We start from the raw sequence: 20,708 nt of genomic DNA on the forward strand, positions 1-20,708 counted from the left end.
CTGTTGTCCAGGAACTATTCATGTGTCTGCAGGTCAACATGCTGTGCTCTTGTCTGAAAATAACTTTGTACATTCTTACCTAAACTGTGCACATTAAATGATGAGATTCTGATCTCCATTATGGTGGTCGAAATCACATTGGAGATACATGAGTTAGTTGCAGTCCACTGAAGTCCATGGAGTTACTCTGGATTTACTCTGCAGTAAGGGAGATCAGAATCTGGCCAGGGATATGGCATGTAGATACTGCACCAGCAGCCTGGGAATGGGCAATGTACAGGGAAGGAGAAAACTTTGCCTATATAAGGAATTTCAATTCTCTGCAAACTGTAGGAGGGATGGAAAGGGCCTCCAAAATGAGGGTTCTAAGCCATGGTCTACACTACAGAGTTAGGTCAATGTAAGGCAGCTTCTGTCAGCCTATGTCAATGGACACACTATTGCCTTGCTCCCGCCAATGTAAGTGCCCTACTACACCGACATCATAACTCCACCTCCACGAGAGGCGTAGGGCTTATGTTGATGTAGTTAGGGTGACACAGTGTTCATGTAGACACTGAATTACTTACATCGGCTGTTGGCTGTCACTCTTGTCAATTTCACAGCTCCAAAATTGACAAGGAAGCTCAGGGCTGTGGTGGACTCCACCTAGACTCCCATCCCAGCTCCCCGCTCAGGAAGCTGAGAAGCCCGGACGGCTGCTCCCCACACATTGGTTACAAAAGCTGAACCCATTAATCTCATTAATTCCTTGGTTTTTTTCCAGAGAGCTCTACAGCTTTCCAATGTCCTGAAAGAAATAGCGAGATCTGAGATGTTTGCCAATTTTGATATTTTCTACATGGATTTTCCACTGGGGAAAAGTAAGTTGCATTTTGTACTATTTAACAAGCATTTAAATAAGAACGGGACAAACAGTTTTAATATGCATCTTATTTTTAGTGCTGTACAGTGAAAATAGCAGCACAGTCATTCAACCAACATGGATCTAGTGATAGGGCTGAGGGTCACGTGAGGAGATTCTTCTTCGTTCCTCATCTCAGTTCCACTGTCTCTGTGTGATGTGTGTGTTGCAGGGGTATAAAATATGGGGGCATTATGAAACTCTCAGAGGAACCTGAGAGGTCCCTCACAGGGGAACTAGCATTCAGCCTGCAGCATTCTAAACAGCTAGAATTGCACTTAGAGTAAGCAGCACTTTTCATCCAATCATCTCAAAGTGATTTACATACAATAATAAATTAAGCCTTACAACACATCTGTGAGGCACAGCAGGCAAACAGAGGCTACTAACCATTAACTGGGTGATGAGAGAGCATTCTCTGTGAGGATGCCTCAGTCCAGGAGCAGGCTTCTACCCCAGATCTGAAGTATTCCAAGTCTATTGACCTGCAGGCCATGCTGCAGGACACATCTATTTATGCAGGCTGCCACAGAGAGGTATCAAACGTGTGGAGGAGAGGGAAGTTTGGTTTTCTACAAGTGATCAAATTTTGTTATGTATGGCATTTGCATCTCAACCCTTGGATAGATGCCCATTTTTCATTTTTGTACATATCTAATAGTAATAACAGAGGTTCTTCAAGCTGATTCTCTGCCTGTGTGTTTTAATAATGAAGAAACTAAGGCTCAGAGAAAGTAAGCATTTACCCAAGCTCCCAAAAGCTGTTGGAGGCCTGGACATAAATACAGGATGGAGGGAGGGAAGGAGGCATTCCTCTTCTGTTGGGATCAGGGAGAACTCGAGGGGAGCACTAGGGTGACCAGACAACAAGTGTGAAAAGCTGGGATGGGGTGGGGGGTAATAGGAGCCTATATAAGAAAAAGACCTAAAAATCGGGATTGTCCCTATAAAATCAGGACATCTGGTCACCCTGGGAGCACCAGAGGGGCAAGAGGGGCAGCAGCAGCGACAGGCATGTGTACAATTAGCTGCTTGTCCCCCTCAACTTTAAGGCCAAAATTTCTCCAGTGATTAGAGGTACTGTAAGGCTGGCAAGGAAACTAAAGTTTTCCAGCTTTCCAATCCTCTGCCCTCTCCACTGACTTTCCTTCTCAGTTTAATATTTCTTCTCTATTGTGGTTACATATTGTAGAAATAGCATTTCTGTTTTAAAAATATCCTGCTGTAATGCTTTATTAAAAACCTACACAATCATTTTTAACCAAAAAAAAAAAAAACCTCCATGGAGTTGGCTGCTGGGCCAGATGATTCTAATAAAAAAATATTGCTGTTTATACTGTGGTACAGCAGATTTTCTAGATTGGAGTTTATCATTGTCTCTGTACGCCTGAGATTGCACAGATGGCCATCATGAATTATAAAATATTATATTGCTTGACAGGCTTTTCATTGCATTCTCTGGGATGAACAACTCAACAAAATTGTCTTTTTCAACCAGCTTTCTTCTCCTAAATAACACCGACTATACTCTCCAAAGTAAAGTGTTTTAACAAAAAGAACACGAGTACTTGCGGCACCTTAGAGACTAACAAATTTATTTCAGCATAAGCTTTCGTGGGCTACAGCTCACTTCATCGGATGCATAGAATGGAACACACAGACAGAAGATATTTATACATGCAGAGAACATGAAAAGGTGGAAATATGCATACCAACTGGAAGAGTCCAATCAATTGAGATGAGCTATCATCAGCAGGAGAAAAAAAAACCTTTGAAGTGATAATTGAGATGACCCATCACTTCAAAGGTTTTTTGATGTGGGTTGCGGTCTAAGTGCTGCCTCCATAAGGAGCTGCTTTAGGCGGAAGTCCCACTCCTTTTTGGTCCTGGGGCAAAACCCTTTAAAAATCCTGCACTTGTCCGCTTGGTGAGCTTCCACCAGACACTTTAAGCAAGCGTCGAGGGGGTTGCCCATTGGCATCGGCTTCTTGCAGGACTTGCAGGGTTTGAATCCTTGGGACTTATACCCCGAGTCCCCAAGGGGGAATGCAGTCGGGACGGAGGGGAAACTCCCCACTCCCAACAGCTATCTGCTGTAACAACAGAAAGCCACTTAAACTGAATTTAACTAGACTAGAAATAACTGTAAACTACACTAAACTGAAAGGCGAGGGAAAAACGAGGAGAGCTTACTAAGCAAGTCACTGCAGGTCCAACGACCGTCACTGGCAGTAAGAAGGAACTGAGGACATGCCAGGTTGGCAGGGTCATATATTGAGCGCCATGGAGGCACCACTCCAGCAGGCTACAAGGCCGACCCAACAGGTGCTGCTAGGGGAAAAACTTTCCAACAACTGTGCACGTGGCACGCACACACCTAATTGGAATGGATATGAACAATCACTCAAAGAAGTTAAATTACTCACTGTGTAATTTATTTGGTTTAACTGAAAAGAAGGATTACAACAAAATGAACTGTACTTTATAATACTACATCAAATAAACTAGGTAAACAAAATCAGCCACAACACATACCAATTTTATCTTGGAAATACATTTTACAAAGTGTTCTATACCCTATACGTGTACATAGTAATATTGGCTTCCACTTGGTAAAACTGTCAATTCCCGAGTTCTCTTAAGCAGCCTGCTTCATAACAGTGATGGGCACTGACCTACTTTTTACTTTCACTGAAGTGGGTGCATATCCCTCCTAGAATCTCGAGACATTCAATATTTAACAATGGTTGTATTTTATCATTTAAAATTTGTGTTGAGAACAGTCTATAACTACGTAGATGGTAATGCCCAGCGTTGCTTGCTCAGGATGAAATTTGGGTGCTATTGGTTTTTCCATATTTTAATCCCCACAGTGCTACTTAGGTGGGCATGCAAGTTGAGATGTTAACTTTGGCTGAAGAATTTATGAATCTAATGCAGAGAACCATATAATTTTTTTAAATGTGCATATAAATTGGCGCTAGCTCTTAGAAAGGCAATAGACACCCACAGACCAGATGTCTGCCTTCATCGAGCCTTTGGGTATACTCAGACAAGGCCTAGTCTTTGACAGTTTTTAAAGTGAAATACATTGGACCAAATTCAGCCCTGTTGTAAATGGGTTCAAACTGTCACTGTTTCTTGATTAAGAACAGTATTATGTCTACAAAGTAAAACAAACCACACACCACACAAATCCTAACCTACTAAGTAGTGTGATTGAGCCAAATTCAGGCACAAAACTATGTGGTTAACAAAATGAGTCCCAGTGTTGTTGATGATGTGTTAGTATTGTGACAATGTGTGGGCATGTCTACACATAGATAGACCCACGCTAACTTTAATCAAACTAGTGCTGGCCCAGGAGCAGTGAAGCCGTGGCAGAGAGCACTTCCGCACAGCTATACAACCCTGGGTAATGTCTCACGTGGCTAGCCTGTGTGGAAGTGCGTGCTGCCACAGCTTCGTTGCCCCATTACTCAAGGTAGCTGGATTTAGTCTAGCTCGGGTGTGTCTAGATGAGCTACAGTCACACCTGAGGACTGCCGGATAGTCATACCCTCAGGCCCCTTTCTCAGTCCCGGGCCACCAGTCTGAGCCATGAGGCAAGAACTGGGACTCAGGATCCAATTTTGGGTCAGAAGCCAGAGGATTTGAAAAAATGGGATGCCCCTCTGTGACTGCGGAGCCAGGATACCAGGGCATCTGTGGCTCAGGGGCTGTGCACGGGTTGTGAAATAGACAGACAGTGAAGTACAACTTCCAGCCAGTATTGTCACTGTGGCTGTTCTGGTAGGGACAACTATCAGTCAGAAATTGGTCTATAGGCTTATTTAAAGTAGGAGTAGAAAAAAAAGTGAAGTGAAAATTATTAAGGGCTGGATCATGCTGTGGGGAGAGGCCAGACAAAATTGCCAGGAAACTCTGTGGGACGAAATTCACTGAGCTTCTCAGCTTCACAGGTCCTGGGAGTTTATGGAAGGAGCCCTGCAGGTGTGGACACACATTAACGGCATTTGTCTGTGATGCCTTAGGTGCCCTAGGTGAAACTTCCACCTTGTACCTCCCCCTTGCACATCGGTTCATTGGGGGGCAAATCCCAACGCGCCTTTATAGACCCCAGGGGCCAGCCATGCCCAGGGGCTGCTCCCCAGACCAGGTTCCCCCCTCCCCGCCCCCTGAACTCCCCTGGAGGGTGCACAACCCCCCCCCCCGTGAGCCCACCCCACCCAGGTGGTCCCCGCCCCGAGTCCACTCACTGGCTTTGCTGGGCTTGGGCCGCTGCAGCAGCTCGGCAGGGAGGAGCCGCCTTCCGGAGGCACTGGAGAGCCAGAGCCAGAGCATCCCGCTTGCGGCAGCAGCGAGCCCCAGCCATGGAGGAGTCGGTGCAGTGCAGGTGGGCAGGAGCCCTGCACAGGCAGCGGCGCTAATAGTGGGGAGCAGCTGCGCCCCCCGCACCCCTCCTGCCCAGACTGCGGCCCGGCACCCCCCTTCCAGGGGCTCTTGCAGGCTGCAGTGGATCTATGCAGGTGCCAGCACCCATGCACCCCGTGGCTCCCCCCTCACCTAGGGTTACCATATTTCAACAATCAAAAAAGAGGGGAGAGCCCTGCCCTAGCCCCTCCTCCATCCACTCCCTGCCACGTCCCACCCCGATTGCCCCGGTCAGAACCCCCAACCTACCTCTCCCCCCGCTCCTTGTCCCCTGACTGCCCCCTCCTGAGATCCCCCCACTCTAACTGCCCCCCTAGGATCCTACCTGTCCCCTGACTGCCCCAACCCTTATCCACACCCCCACCCCCAGACAGACCCCCGGAGACTCCCATGCCCCATCCAACCACTCCCCGCCCCCTGACAGGACCCCTCCTGACCCATCCAACTCTCCCTCTGCTCCCTCCCCCTGCTCCTCACTGTGCCCCGGGACTCCCCTTACCATGCCCATGCCAGTCAGATGCTGGCTCCACGGGGAGGCAAAACTCCACGGGGAGTGCTGAGGCAGAGGGAGGGGGGGAGCTGCAGGAGGGGTGGCGGCTCACACTTCCAGGAGCCGCAGAACCCGAGCGCGGTGAGGGTGGAGCCGGGGGGCGCGCCTGCCCGGGCTGTGGCCTGGTGTGCCTAGTGTGCCCTCCCCCCCTGCAGTGGATGCATGAGGGTGATGGTCCCCATGCGCCCCCCAGCTCTCCTCTCACTGCACTCGGGGTCTGCGGCTCCCAGGAGTGTGAGCTGCCACCGCCACCCCTCCCGCATCAGGCTCAGGGTCCCACGCCCTGCGGCTCACACTCCTGGGAGCCGCAGAACCTGAGCGCAGTGATGGAGGAACCAGGGGGCGCACCTGCCGCCGGTCTGAGGTCCCGGCCGCCGGCCCCGCTCAGCCTCCTGCCGGCCTGGGGTTCCGTTCACTCAGCTGGCTGCGGGCTGAGTGAGGCCGGCGGCCGGGACCCCGGCAGGCAGCCGTGTGCCAGGCAAAATCGTCTCAAGTGCCAAAGGTGGCATGCATGCCGTAGGTTGCCAACCCCTGCTTTAGATCAAGTGTCCTGGATTAAAGTATATAGACTTGAGGTATGTCTGAGTAATACTCTATTGCTGCTGCAGCCCAGATCCCTTATGAAAATGCAGTGTGTATCTCATGAGCAAATTTGTTTAAATAATATAATCGCCTAATTTAAGACAGACTTTGAGCGCCATGATTTTTTTTTTTTGGTGTAATGTATAAGGAAGATCCAGAATGAATGATGTGTTACAAATAAGCAATATTTTTTAAAAATCTATCTGTTTTGAATCACTTATTCTTTGTCTGTTTAAATCAATATTGTGGGTCTGAGTCTACAGATAAATCAGTGTTTGAAAAATCCAAATTGGACCCTGGGTGCAACAGCAGTGATTCTAGGGCAGATTGTTTAGCCGAAATACTGTTTTCAAAAGGAGATGGAGGAAGAGAGCATGTTCTCTCATGATGGAATATGTACATAACATTAAGAATTCTCAATCCATCATTATAAAATAAATTATTGAATTAGGAGTCGGCTAAGGCCGTTTGAACTGGTCAGATGCATGCTTGCCATTCAACTCTTTTCAAGAAAGGAAGCTTTTTATTCCTTCCATGACTCTGGGGCTTACTGAACAGCATCATTTGCCTTGAATGCAATGCTTATATAATTCAGAAAGGTTATTTGTCAGAGTTGAAAAGGGCCACTCACAAGAAAAGTAACTGAAAATGACATTCTGTTCCTGAAGACATCACCCCAACTGTCTACTGGTACGATCTCTTTTTCCAAGCAGAAGTGTTTTTATTTCTGGCTTTGCTGAAGATGCTACTGAAATGTAAAATGAGGGAGTATTATATCAGTGTTTAATATTTCATAGTGTCATTCACTGCAGCAACATTCTTAGTTGGAAGGCAAAGTTAATTGTTTTACAATCATTTATGTTCAAAGAACTTCCCCGTATAAATACACTGGATAAAAAAATAAAGGCTTAAATACTACCCTACGGAAAGGGGATTGAATGTGGTATTGGCTCTGGCACTATTTCATAAATTAGCATAATCTTCATGCACAGCAGTTGTCTGCTAAAAATACTCTCTCTGATGTGGCATGAAGGGGATGTGATGTGTTTGTGTTTAATCCTTTGTGATTATGTGATTTACAGTTGTTGATGAGTGGCACAAACTAGGAGGAGAAAGCTGGCAGCTGATAGAACCTGTTGATGGATTCCATCCTAGTCAGGTAAAAAAGAATGTGGGAAAAGAGGGGCGAAGTTGTTTAGGTTTTCAAAGACTCATGCTTCAAACTCCCTGGAACCACAAGTTCAAATCTCAGGAGGAGCTGTCAGCTCTTCATCCTTCTAAAATGAGTACATTTGTGTTCCCTTCTGTTTGGAGGACAGATTACAAACAGAGGTTGGTTCTGCTCTGCATTAAAGATACTTGTGCCAAAGTTTCCCTGCTTTCCTATGTCGTTCAGAGTGCCATGTGCCTGCATGATGCCCTTTAGCCCCCGAAGAGTTCCATTTCAGTTGTATGCTGTAGTTGGAAACCTTCACTGTCAATTTGCTGCTTTCCTTCATTTGTTCATCTGTATGTTGTTCATTGAGGCCCTGATCCTGCAAAGCCTCGGTCTGCATACACAGCAGCTGGGAGGTGTAGAACTAGCACACTAAAAATGTGTATGGCACCACAGGCAGAGGCTCAAACTAGCCACCTGAGTACTGCTGGGTACGTACTCAGGCACCTAGCCTGAGCCATCGCCCATGCTACCATGGCCACTGATATTTTAGTGCACTAGCTCAAGCACAGCTCATGGGTGTATGTCTACCCAAGCTAGGAATTACACCTCCCAGCTACAGTGAAGTCATACCCTTACACGTGTGCTTCACTACTACACACATGCTTAAAGTTAAGCACGTGCATGAGTTTTTGCAGGATCAGGCCCTAGTATGTTAAGCTACTCAATTAGGGCCAATTTGCGCTCCACTGCCACATGGATGCACAATGTGGAGGGGGCCCAAGAAGCCTTCCACCTCATTTCGTGTTTGACATCCAGGGAGCTGGCCACATGGAATTGTGTTATTCCATATCCGTGAAGTGCTCCGAGAGAATGTAGTTTGGCATTTTAAAAAAATGATTTATAGCAACTTTCTCTTTGCTGGTTTCTTGGCTTTCAAAAATCCACAAGAAGTAAAATATCAGCAAATATTTGCAGCATTGCCCCCGAGTAGGGCTAGCTGCCACAGTGCACAAATGCTTCCAGTGCTGCAGCTGCAACAGGCCATGGCAGATCTCCCAGCAGTCACTGCCTGGCATGAACATTAACTGTTAGCAGCCATCTCCTCTGGTGTGAGTGAATAGTTCTGAATTGCCATTTGTCAGTGGCAAGACTCCCGTTCTGTGCAGTGGCCTTAGGGTCCTTCCCTGTATGGGGCCAAGTTCTGTGGTCTTTACTTAGTTTATATTTGATCCAAATACCTCATGTCTCTATAGCAGGGGTGGGCAAACTTTTTGGCCTGAGGGCCACATCGGGGTTCCGAAACTGTATGGAGGGCCGGGTAGGGAAGGCTGTGCCTCCCCAAACAGCCTGGCCCCTGCCCCCTATCCACCGCCTCCCACTTCCCACCCCTTGACTGCCCCCCTCAGAACCCCTGATCCATCCAACCCCTGCCCCACTCCTTGTCTCCTGACTGCCCTGACCCCTATCCACACCCCCACTCCCTGACTGCTCCCCAGGACTCCCTTCCCCTTATCCAACCTCCCCCACCCCCGCTCCCCATCCTCTTACCATGCCGCTCAGAGCACCAGGACTGGCAGCCGCGCCGCCAAGCCGGAGCCAGCCATGCCAACACACAGTCTAGAGCAGCAGGGACGGCTGATGGCTCTCACATCCGTGCTGCCCAACAGGAGCTCGCAGCCCCGCTGCCTAGAGCCCTGGCGGCATGGCGAGCTGAGGCTGCGGGGGTAGGGGGACAGCAAGGGAGAGTCCAGGGGCTAGCTGCCCAGCCGGGAGCTCGAGGACCAGACAGGAGGGTCCCACTGGCTGCAGTTTGCCCACCCCTGCTCTATAGGAATTTGCTTCAATAAGGACCAACTGCCAGATTTTTAAAGGCATTTAGGTGCCTATCTCCCATGGCTTTGAATGGGAGTTAGGCACCTACTAGGAGTATTGCCTAGCTACCTTTAAAAATCTGGCCCCAGGGGCAAACTGAGTAAAGGCCTCTGGATTCGTCCCATAGGTTTTGTAAAGGGATTTGGGACCCTTAAGGATGAAAGGCTATATAGATGTAAAATATTATTGTGATTATTTTATTAGACGGAATTAGGTGAAATCAAGCCGTATTCCCAAGGTCTTAATGTCATCATAAAGGGCTGGTTAGTATCCAGAGGGATTGTTTTGAACAGTACTTTTGTCATGTGGCTCTGCTGGCTAATTACACTGTGGGCTACCACAAAGGGAGATTCAAAAACTGAACTTTGTAGGTCAGCTTATCCATTAAAGCCCAGTACATGCCCAGGCCATGACTCAGCTCAGGAGTGGCTCATGCTGGAGTTATTGCCTTAGTGCATTTTAGCAGTTGTCACAGGCTGGTTCAATTTCCCATGTTTTTAAAGCTTAGCTCATCTCAAATAGTGGAGCAAAAGGTTATATACTTGGCTATAATTACAAGACATAAAAATGCACAGAACAGGTGAAAAGTTTATTGGGCTTCACATTAAAAATGGAATCAGCCTAGCAATCTTTGTGTCATTTAGTTTTGTGCTGAAACTCTCATATAGGTGAGGTGTGCAAGACAGCAGTAAAAACAGTGGCTGCTATTAATCATCACATACTTTAGAGATGGATTTACAGGTTTAGAAACATTTGCACTCCTTCTTATATTAGAAACGCATGCCCTTGAACTACAGGCAGATCAGCTATTGGAATGTCTGACCTATCCTCCAGACAGGTTGTGGCAGCATGTCGAATTTTGGTCACTGCCTGAAGGTTATTTTCCACGGCAGTGTTTCTGGGTCAGATAAAGTTGACTTGACACTATGGCAAAGCCACTGCTAGGAGTATGGCTTTCAAGGGCATTACTGCCTACTGTGGTGGCATTCAGTATGGTGGCCCTGGTTAACCAGAGAATATATGTGCGGTACCCTACAGGGGGTAGGGGATTTGAACACCAGTCCATCCTAGTTGTAATACAGCCCAATATTTTCAAATGTTGCTGTTGGCTATGCAGTGAGGGCTGTGAGAGTGTTAGTCATATTAGGTATCACGGGCCTCATCTATTTTTTATAACCGTAATAGACAGCTGAGGCAATAGACAAGCATCTCTCTTTCCAAGTTAAAACAGACTCCTGCTAGAAGTGAGTCTCCTTTGCAGCAGACATTCTTGCTTGGCTAACCGTACAAATAGCTAGTCACATAAAAGTACCATCTCAGATCCTACTGTAGTGGGGAAAGCTTGGAATGGGCTCAGTTTTCACTGCAGGACTTTTTGAATGAAACATTTGCAAAGCTTGGTGAACTATTTGAGGTTAATAGGCCTGTTGTTTTTTAGTTGGCAACAGCACTGAAATAACAAATTACAGTCCAAATCCTTGGATCTGATTGAGTTATGCAAAGAGCAGAACCTGGGGCTTCAGGGCAGAGCAAAGGTGATATTACATCACCTTTATGCCTTCTTAGCCTGAGGCTCAGCAGAGGCTGCACCAATTTACAGCTAACTTCAATGACCACCAAAGGGCCAATAGTAGCATCCACGGATTGCATCAGTGCTCCAGAGAGGCCCCTTTTCTCCTGCCCACACTCCGTATGCTGTGGGGGAAGGAAGATGACACAGAGTGAGCTACAGCAGCTGCATACCATCAGGTTATTTTCATCTGCAAGGGGAGTTGTCAGCTGGCCACTTAGGGGACAGCTGTAAATCTGCTTTGTGCCACTGGGATGTTAGAAAGTAGATATTAATGGGGACCAGGATCTGGCCATGTGAGTTTAGACTTCTGTTTGGATTATTTCTCTCACCTCTACCATTAGCCTTTTGCAATTCTTAAAGTCTAGTGCTCCTGCTGTTAGCGTGATGAGGAGGCGCTGGCAGTGATGGAGATTCCACAACCTCCATAGGCAACTTATTCCAGTGCTTAACCACTCTGACAGTTAGGAAGTTTTTCCTAATGTCCAACCTAAACCTCCCTTGCTGCAATGTAAGCCCATTGCTTCTTGTCCTATCCTCAGAGGTTAAGAAAAACAATTTTTTCCCTCCTCCTTGTAGCAATCTTTTACATACTTGAAAACTGTTATCATGTCCCCTTTCAGTCTTCTCTTCTCCAGACTAAACAAACCCAGTTTTTTCAATCTTCCCTCATAGGTCATGTTTTCTAGACCTTTAATCATTTTTGTTGCTCTTCTCTGGACTTTCTCCAATTTGTCCACATCTTTTCTGAAATGTAGCTCCCAGAACTGGACACTATACTCCAGTTGAAGCCTAATCAGAGCAGAATAGAGCAGAATTACTTCTCATGTCTTGATTACAACACTCCTGCTAATACATCCCATAATGACGTTCGCTTTTTTTGCAACGGTGTTACACTGTTGACTCATATTTAGGTTGTGGTCCACTACGACCCCCAGATCCCTTTCTGCAGTTCTCCTTCCTAAGCAGTCATTTCCCATTTTGTATGCGTGCAACGGATTGTTCCTTCCTTAGTGGAGTACTTTGCATTTGTCCTTATTGAATTTCATCCTAGTTACTTCAGACCATTTCTCCAGTTTGTCCAGATCATTTTGCATTTTAATCCTATCCTCCAAAGCACTTGCAACCCCTCCCAGCTTGATATTGTCCGCAAATTTCATAAGTGTACTCTGAAAGCCATTATCTAAATTAATGATGAAGATATTGAACAAAACCAGACCCAGAACTGATCCCTACAGGACTTCACTTGTTATGCTCTTCCAGCATGACTGTGAACTGATGCTAACTACTCTCTGGGAATGGTTTTCCAACCAGTTTTGCACCCACCTTATAGTAGCTCCAGCTAGATTGCATTTCCCTAGTTTATTTATGAGAAGGTCATGCGAGACAGTACCAGAACCTTTACTAAAGTTAAGATATACCATGTCTACCACTTCCCCCCCATCCACAAGGCTTGTTATCCTGTCAATCAGGTTGATTTGACACTATTTGTTTTTGACAAATCCATGCAGATTGTTACTTATCACCTTATTATCTTCTAGATCAGTGGTCCCCAACCTTTTCGTCTGGCGGGCGCCAGATGAAGGACCGTGGCGGCGGTCGAGCATCCGCCGAAATGCCGCCAAATTTTGGCAGCATTTCGGCGGCAATGCCTCTTGATGATGCCGCTTGTTGGGAGCAAGTGGTGGCGTCGCTGCCGAAATACCGCTGAATTTCGGCAGCATTTCGGTGGATGCTTGACCGCCAGCCAGGACGTGGGCACATTTAGATGCCCCCACGGGCACCATGGCATCTGCGGGCACCGCGTTGGGGATCACTGTTCTAGATGTTTGCAAATTGCTTGCTTAACTATTTGCTCCATTATCTTTCTGGGTACAGCAGTTAATCTGTAATTTCCTGGGTTGTCCTTATTTCCCTTTTTATAGCTGGACACTATATTTGCCCCTTTCCAGTCTTCTGGAATCTCTCCTGTCTTCCATGACTTCTCAAAGATAATCGCTAATGGCTCGGATATTTCCTCAGTCAGCTCCTTGAGTATTCTAGGATGCATTTCATCATGCCTGGGTGACTTGAAGACATCTAATTTGTCCAAGTAATTTTTAACTTGTTCTTTCCCTATTTTAGTGTCTTCTGATCCTACCTCATTTTTACTGGCATTCACTACGTTAGATGTCCAATCACCCTCAACCTTCTTGGTGAAAACCAAAAGAAATCATTAAGCACCTCTGCCATATCCACATTTTCTGTTATTCCGCCCCCAACACACACACATCATTGGGTAACAGGCCTAGCCTGTCCTTGGTCTTCCTCTTGCTTCTAATGTATTTGTAGAATGTTTTCTTGTTACCCTTTATGTCGCTGGCTAGTTTGAGCTTGTTTTGTCCCTACATACTTGTGTTATTTGTTTATATTCATCCTTTATAATTTGACCTAGTTTCCAGCTTTTGTAGAATGGACCTAGGGGTCACAGTGGGGTTACAGAGAAACTAGATATGAATCGACAGTGTGCCCTTGTGGCCAAGAAGGCTAACGGCATTTTGGGCTGTATAAGTAGGGGCATTGCCAGCAGATCGAGAGATGTGATCATTGCCCTCTATTCGACATTGGTGAGACCTCAGCTGGAGTACTGTGTCCAGTTCTGTGCCCCTCACTACAAGAAGGATGTGGAAAAATTGTAAAGAGTCCAGTGGAGGGCAACAAAAATGATTAGGGGGCTGGAGCACATGACTTATGAGGGAACTGGGATTGTTTAGTCTGCAGAAGAGAAGAATGAGGGGGTATTTGATAGCTGCTTTCAACTACCTGAAAGGGGGTTCCAAAGAGGATGGCTCTAGACTGTTCACAGTGATAGCAGATGACAGAACAAGAAGTAATGGTTTCAAGTTGCAGTGGGGTAGGTTTAGGTTGGATAGTAGGAAAACCTTTTTCACTAGGAGGGTGGTGAAGCACTGGAATGGGTTACCTAGGGAGGTGGTGGAATCTCCTTCCTTAGAGGTTTTTTTGGTCAGGCTTGACAAAGCCATAGCTGCGATGATTTAGTTGGGGATTAGTCCTGCTTTGAGTAGGGGTTGGACTAGCTGACCTCCTGAGGTCCCTTCTAACTCTGATATTCTATGATTCTATGATTTTTAGGTCACTGAAGATCTCATGGCCTAAGCTTGTAGGTGTCTAAACCCCCTAGGTGCCTACATTTCTGCTGGTGAAGTCCCCTAAATATCAGCCAATGGGCATGCGTGAAGCCTCCTAAGCTATGATAGTACCAAGCAGCTCACTGCTTAACTCATGCCTAAGCTCCAGTGGCTCCCTCTAACTAGACATTCTCCCACCTCTCATACCTGCACAGCCCAGTCTGGTAGATGTGCTCTAGGGCCACCCAATGCAAAGGAAAAAGAGGACATGGATCAGAAATAGGGCTCCCAATACTGTATGTCCTTATAATCATCATCTTTTAAACATGCCTGGCTCGCTCCCCTTCAGCACTGGTGTAGCTCATGTGTCTTCTTAGACGATAAGCGCTTTGGAGCCAGAATTCTGTCTTCGTACAGCACCTAGCACAAATCAGCTGTTTAGGCAAAAGCATTCCAACCAGCTCTAACGCTAAGTCTGAAGCAGAGCTGTGGAGGCGGGGAGAAGTCACCCAGATTTCTTAGCTCTCGATTCTGTGTGATAGCCACACGGTCATCCTTCTCCCACCAACCCATCCTTTCCCATAAACAACCTGGGCCTGATTTTCAAATTGACACACTTTAGGCCCCAATCCTGAAAACAGTTACGCATGTGATTAGCACAGGCAGTGGGTAGCTATGGCTACTGTCACACACCCTTCACCCTCCTGCATCTGAGCCACTCCACCCGTCATGTACACTGCCCAGCTTGGCAGATAAAGTATCACTTCCAGTGCTGAGCTGGCTGAATCCCCAGACCCTGGTAGCAGGAAGTGAGATGAGCCCCCGGAACCCAGGTGACAATGGCGATTCCATCCCTCCCCAGCACCTCCAAGCAGAACCGTAATCTCTTACACTGCTCAAGGACCCCTTGGACAGTGCAAACATTAATAAGTTCATCACTTCTTCATAGGAAAGTTGACATGCACCAACCTTTGTAATTTGAGCTGAGATTCCCCTAGCACTTCAACCAAAAACAAACAGGTTTTAGGTAAAATGTAAAACAGATTTATTAATTACAGAAAGATAGATTTAACTGAGTATAAGTAACACGCATAGAGATTAGAGTTGGTTACCTAGGAAATAAAAAAATTCTTAGGATGAGAGAGAGTTTGGTTCAAATCTTGCTTAGTCTAACAGCTGGTACAAGCAAGTTACAGTGCCTCAATACATCCTTCCAGCCTGCGCCCAATATCCCTAAGTCAGTCTTTGCCTTCCAGACGATCTTCCAGATGTTGAGATGAGGGGAGGAGGAGAGGGGGGAGAGAGGCCAAGTGATGATGTCACTACCACTCTTCTTCCAGCGGCTAGAAAGAGCCCTACTGTGGCGTGGGTTAGTCTGCCCACCCCCATGAAGTATGTGCCTTCTCTCAGAAGTCTCAGGGATAGAGGCGTCTTCTTGATGGGCCATTAACAATGTCTGTGCCCTCCTTTGTTGCAGCTGAAAGGCTGGCTGTTGGCATTTCCCAACCTCGCAGCATATTTCAGTAGCACTTATAGCAATACGTCACATACAATGATAGCCTGTTGGATTGTATGTACTATTAAGGTTCAGCAGCTCAAGCCTTTTAAAATGATACCTCACAAGACATGCGTTGTACCAAACATAGCATAATCAGAGCATATTGGTGACTATGCGGGTTCCAGGGTGCTACGTTGAGGTACAGAGAGTTACACCCTGAAAGGGCCTAAGTGCCACTTTGAACCAAGTGTGGCAATGCACACCCTAATTCAAGTGCCCAGGGTTTTGATTTGGGATCCACCTATTATGTAAAGGCTTTATATGAGTGATTAAGTTGCTAATATATTTTCCAAATGTTTAAGTGGGAGCTCTAGAGAGAGTGAGATTGTGAGACGCACTCAGCTGGGGCCTAGCTCTGCTCCTAGTGCAGTGGGCACAGAGTCAGGCCAAGGTTAACTGGTTTTTGAAAGCCTCAACCTTAATGTTGTCCCATAATTCATTCCTTCAGGGAAGTTACAGCAGATTGTATTTATACTGTAATTTTTTTTTAGAGAGTTTTTTGTTTTTTTTAAACAGACAGTAAATACAATTTTCCTTTAAGCTCCTAGAATCCTCTTTTACTACAGAAATCCCACTACGAGTTATTGCAAGGCCTACGTAGCTTTAAGGGCAATGCTTGTTTTAAAAGCAGCTGATTACTTTGTACATATGACACAACCATGCATTTCAACAAGCTTCTATAAAAACAAAACCGTTATTTGGGTCATGCCCCTACCAAAAAAAAAAAAATCTAAGCCCGGAGTCACAATCAGAACCTGTATGAGATGCTCTAGAGGATGCCTAATGATTATGCACAGGCAGGAAAACACAGCTTTAGGGTAATTAGAGTCCCCTTAAGTCATGACAAAATGCATTTGTACTAGAAAGCCAACGCTGCAATGACATGTGGACAAGTTATGTAATTAAAATTAAAGGGAAATGTACCCTGCCCCAGCTCAGAGCAGCTCGACAAAAAAAATGAAATAAGCATGCAGGGCCAGCTCCCCACTGGTGTAAATTGGCATAGCCCCCATTGAAATCAGTGTACTTTTCTAAAAAAAACAGAGTAATGGTCTGCAAAAAGTTAGTAGCAGGTCACTACAGTTGTAGGGTCCTGCCTGACATCTGACCCTGCTGGGTCTCTGCTCATCTGGCAGGTATATGGTAGCACATGCTAAATGCAGTTCGTGATCTTTTTGCCCATTTAGGTACAGATGACTGTCCCCAAACCCCTGTAGAACTGGTGATGGCATTGGCTTTGCAGAAAGCCAAGAATGACCCAGTGCTAGAGATTCTTATTCCCAAAGTGGCCTTTTTGGTCAGAGCTGAAGCTCATTGCTACTACGATGTCAGATCCGTTGAGTGCCGCATCTTGGCCACTCATCAGACTGCAGTGAGGGGACTTACACACCCCATCCCACAAAGTCCACTCACTGCCATGAGTTCCCTAGGCACACTCGTGAGGTGTAGATCTTCTCTCTGACATACCCTGGTGGGAGCTTAGACCACAAGGCCCACTGCCCAATCTCTGGCACCAGTTTCCAGTCCTCAGGCTACTACCCCCCTTGACAGCTGAAACACAGCCTCACCCAAAACTCCACCTGAAGTTGTGAACCTTCTGGTTTTACCTGCACCAGGGGCATGGGATAAGGTAGAATCCTGTGCAAAGTCTCTATGGGGCATATGTTTAACACAATGGTTTGCAAACTTCTGTACTGGTGACCCCCTTTCACATAACAAGCCTCTGAGTGTGAGCCCCCACTTAAATATAAGAAAGTGTTTTTAGTGTACATTATAAATGCTGAAGGCAAAGCGGGGCTCAGGGTGGAGGCTGACAGCTCACAACCCTCAACCCCCAGCTTTAATACATTATTGCTCTCCCTTTAATAGTGCAAAACCCCAACATTCACACAAAAATAACCTACCCTCATTGCCCTGTCTCAGTTTCTTCACCACCCCAAACCATTCAGGAGTCAGGGCCCCCATCATTTGTGTTCTAAATAACTGAGCCTTCTTTTCCCAGCTTGTCTCCTTTGATCTCATCTGCTTCATCTCCTTCTCCAGCCCAAACTTCCCATGGCTCTTTAAGGAGACTCAAGGAGCAGCCTTGACAGGTGATCACAAACCACTAGCAGAGACCAAGTGTCCTTTCCCCTGATAAATCAGTGTCCTCAGTGGAAGCCAAACTGTTGCCCAGGATGGTGGATGTAGAACAGAGGACCAGCCTGGGTTCATAACCCTCTGTTGTCAGCCCTTGTACCTCTCTGAATTTCAGTCCACCGCGGAGGTGAAGAGGCAACAGTGAAGGCAACTAGCCTCTGCAGTTAAAATGAAGTTTGCAGCTTGGTAAAAACATGTAGACAGAGTTTAGTTTCACCCAGAATTCATAAATTGTACAGATTTCCCCCAGTCATTGGGCAAAGCAACATAGAGACACGCATGCTAGCCTCCGTTCTGTGAAGAAATGGACTTCAGTCTTCTGGGCCATCATTAAACGTACCTGTCACACATACAGAATTTTTAAAAAAAAAAATCCTTTGGAGATTTTTGTTTTAAAGAGTTGGGATTTTGAGCATATTCTGAAACATCTGTGGTGGACAAGCAATTTGGTCCCATCATCTCACCATCATCTTTAATGCAATGGCTCTGTTAGTCCTATTTTAGTCTTGCAATTATAATCAATGCAACAGTGAGTCTTCTGAGATGAAAGTAAAGCAACCCTATAATCAAAATGAAGAGGTATAAGTGTAGCTCAGAAATTACAGTTAAAAAAAAGCATTAACTTTTGTTACAGAAGATTCAGACTGAGATAGAGCTGTTTTGTAGTAGGTTTTTTTTGTACTGAAGTTATACTGTTTATCAGTCACCCTCTTACCATTCTACAGTGTTTAAGAAGCCACTGTGGGAAGAGAGTAGCTCTGCTAATGATGGGACTAATTAAGCTTTATGTAACCAATCAATGCTGTCTTCGTGCAAAAGGGACTGGCTATCAACCAGCACCACTTGTGAACTAGCACTTGCAGGTTTGATTTGAACCTAGAACTAATGGGTCTCATTTTCAGAGGGGCTGAGTCCCTGCACGTCCCATTGACTTTGATGGGAGCAAGAGGGATTTGCAAAAGCACCTGACAGATTCAGGCACATGAAGTTCTTTGACTTTCAACAGATTTTTTGCTTTAAATCCTGGAGGTGCTTTTGAAAAGCTCCTCTGAAAGTGTTCACTACCCCGTTTGTTGGTTTGCTTGCTTGAAATAGCAGCTCATTAAGAAGGCAGCAGCCCTACGAGGCTGTAGACTGCAGTAGAAGATGCTGCCTTGAATGCAGCGGAGTGGACTACATGGCCTACTGCGGTCCCTTCCAGTCCTACATGTCTGTGATTCTCTGCTTGAGATTTACAGCCAGTTTATCCATTTTTTCCTACCTTATAATAATTTGAAAGCACATCTGAAAATGAATTTTAAGTAGCTGCTGCATAGAGCTATCTACATGTACAAGCAGCCCAGATTACTTTCCTTCCCTGATGAGCGGCCTGAACAAAACAGTTTCATTCAAATGCTTGTTTAATCTAAGCTTAGAAAAACCTGCAAAAAGAAAGGCTACCAGCTAAACATGCTGCCAGCTTGCTTCCAATTACAAGGACCAATCACTTTCCTCAGGTCAATTGCATCTTAGATCTCATATCAGGAACAAACACTTCCATCCAGCTCCTTGCTCTGCCTAGGAGTTGGACTGAATGACCCTGCCCCAGCAGTACCATCTCTTCTGTTCTACTCCAGGTTTGCTTTACTTCCTCACAAAAAGAAAAATATTGCACCTGCTCACTGTCTAAGTGGAACTGAGGCGCAGGTGTAAGGAAAGCAGGACTCTGCCCATCAAAGTGAATGCTCTTGGGGGCAGGGACTGTCTTTTTGTTCTGTTTGTACAGCACCTTGCACAATGAAATACTGCTCCATGCTGAGTGCTCCTAGGCACTACGGTAATACAAATAAAACCAATAAGAAACTGACCATATTTGTGTAAACTGTTTGCAGATTACTTCAGCCCTGGGGGCACGTGTTTTCTGGCAGAAGGCACTAAGCGAATGGCCCCATGTGCTTGGAAAGGAGAATCCCTTCAATAAACAGATTGAAGATGTTTTCAAAGATCAAGGGGGACACTGAGTTCAGCATTGCCTGAGCCATGCAGCGCTGTTTATTCTTACTAGTGTCTTCCAGGCTGCAAAGAAAAGGAACAAAGCCAGCCTCTTTTGGCCAGTGCAGCACTATAAAGAGCCAGTACCTGTATAGATGATGTAAAAGCCTTCTTTCCAAAAAGCGCTGTATCTCATCTGCAAAGCCACACACGTGAGTAACTTAGGCTTTAGCTTTGGTTATGTCTAGAGAGCCACGAAAATAAATCAATGGATGTTTGCCGACAGGACTATTTAACCACCTCGATTTGCAAATCCACAACAGGGCTTTCTCTGCCTCTAGTAAATTGAAGAAGCCTACCTCAGATTTCTTCGGTGATCTCCCTGTGGATGACTTCAACGAGTTTTGTTTGATCGGCTTAACCATTCGATGTTGCCATAAATTGTATGTAATGGTTGGTGTGGCTATGTCAGTCTATTATTAAAACTGCTATTTGCTTATTAAAAATGTTCCATGGATGACTAGGAAACAGAATTTTGGATTTGCCTGGCAGCACTAAGGCAATCTGATTGGGCAAAGGTGTTTCCCCTGCCCCCATTGATAGTAAGTAGGGTCCAGCATGACAACCCTTTATGCATTTGGAAAAAAGATATACTTAAACACTTAAAAAGTAGTATTATTTACACTGTTTGTGAGCTGTCATTGGCAGTCAAAGTCACACAAAAATACTGGGGCCAGCCTGCAGCCTTTACTCACATAAGCTAAGAAGGGGTCAACTCAGGTTAGGACTCTATATATAAAGTGATGGAGGATTGGATCCATTGGTAGCAGTGACATCACTG

The 20,708-nt window shown here is 45.9% G+C and overlaps 1 protein-coding gene across 4 annotated transcripts in view; it reads left to right on the forward strand.

Annotated features, from left to right (window-relative positions):
- AOAH (acyloxyacyl hydrolase) overlaps positions 1 to 20,378 on the forward strand; it is a 109,771-nt gene extending 89,393 nt beyond the window's left edge. For all 4 annotated transcript variants that reach the window (XM_045005809.1, XM_045005811.1, XM_045005810.1 and 1 more), the window contains exons 20-22: positions 767 to 863; positions 7,553 to 7,629; positions 19,768 to 20,378. In XM_045005809.1, coding sequence (XP_044861744.1) covers positions 767 to 863; positions 7,553 to 7,629; positions 19,768 to 19,896 — 303 coding nt within the window. In that variant the 3' untranslated portion in view covers positions 19,897 to 20,378. The remainder of the gene's footprint in view (positions 1 to 766; positions 864 to 7,552; positions 7,630 to 19,767) is intronic.
- The last annotated feature ends 330 nt before the right edge of the window (positions 20,379 to 20,708 follow it).

Source organism: Mauremys mutica, chromosome 2 (genome assembly GCF_020497125.1).
Source record: "Mauremys mutica isolate MM-2020 ecotype Southern chromosome 2, ASM2049712v1, whole genome shotgun sequence".
NCBI lineage: Eukaryota > Metazoa > Chordata > Testudines > Geoemydidae > Mauremys > Mauremys mutica.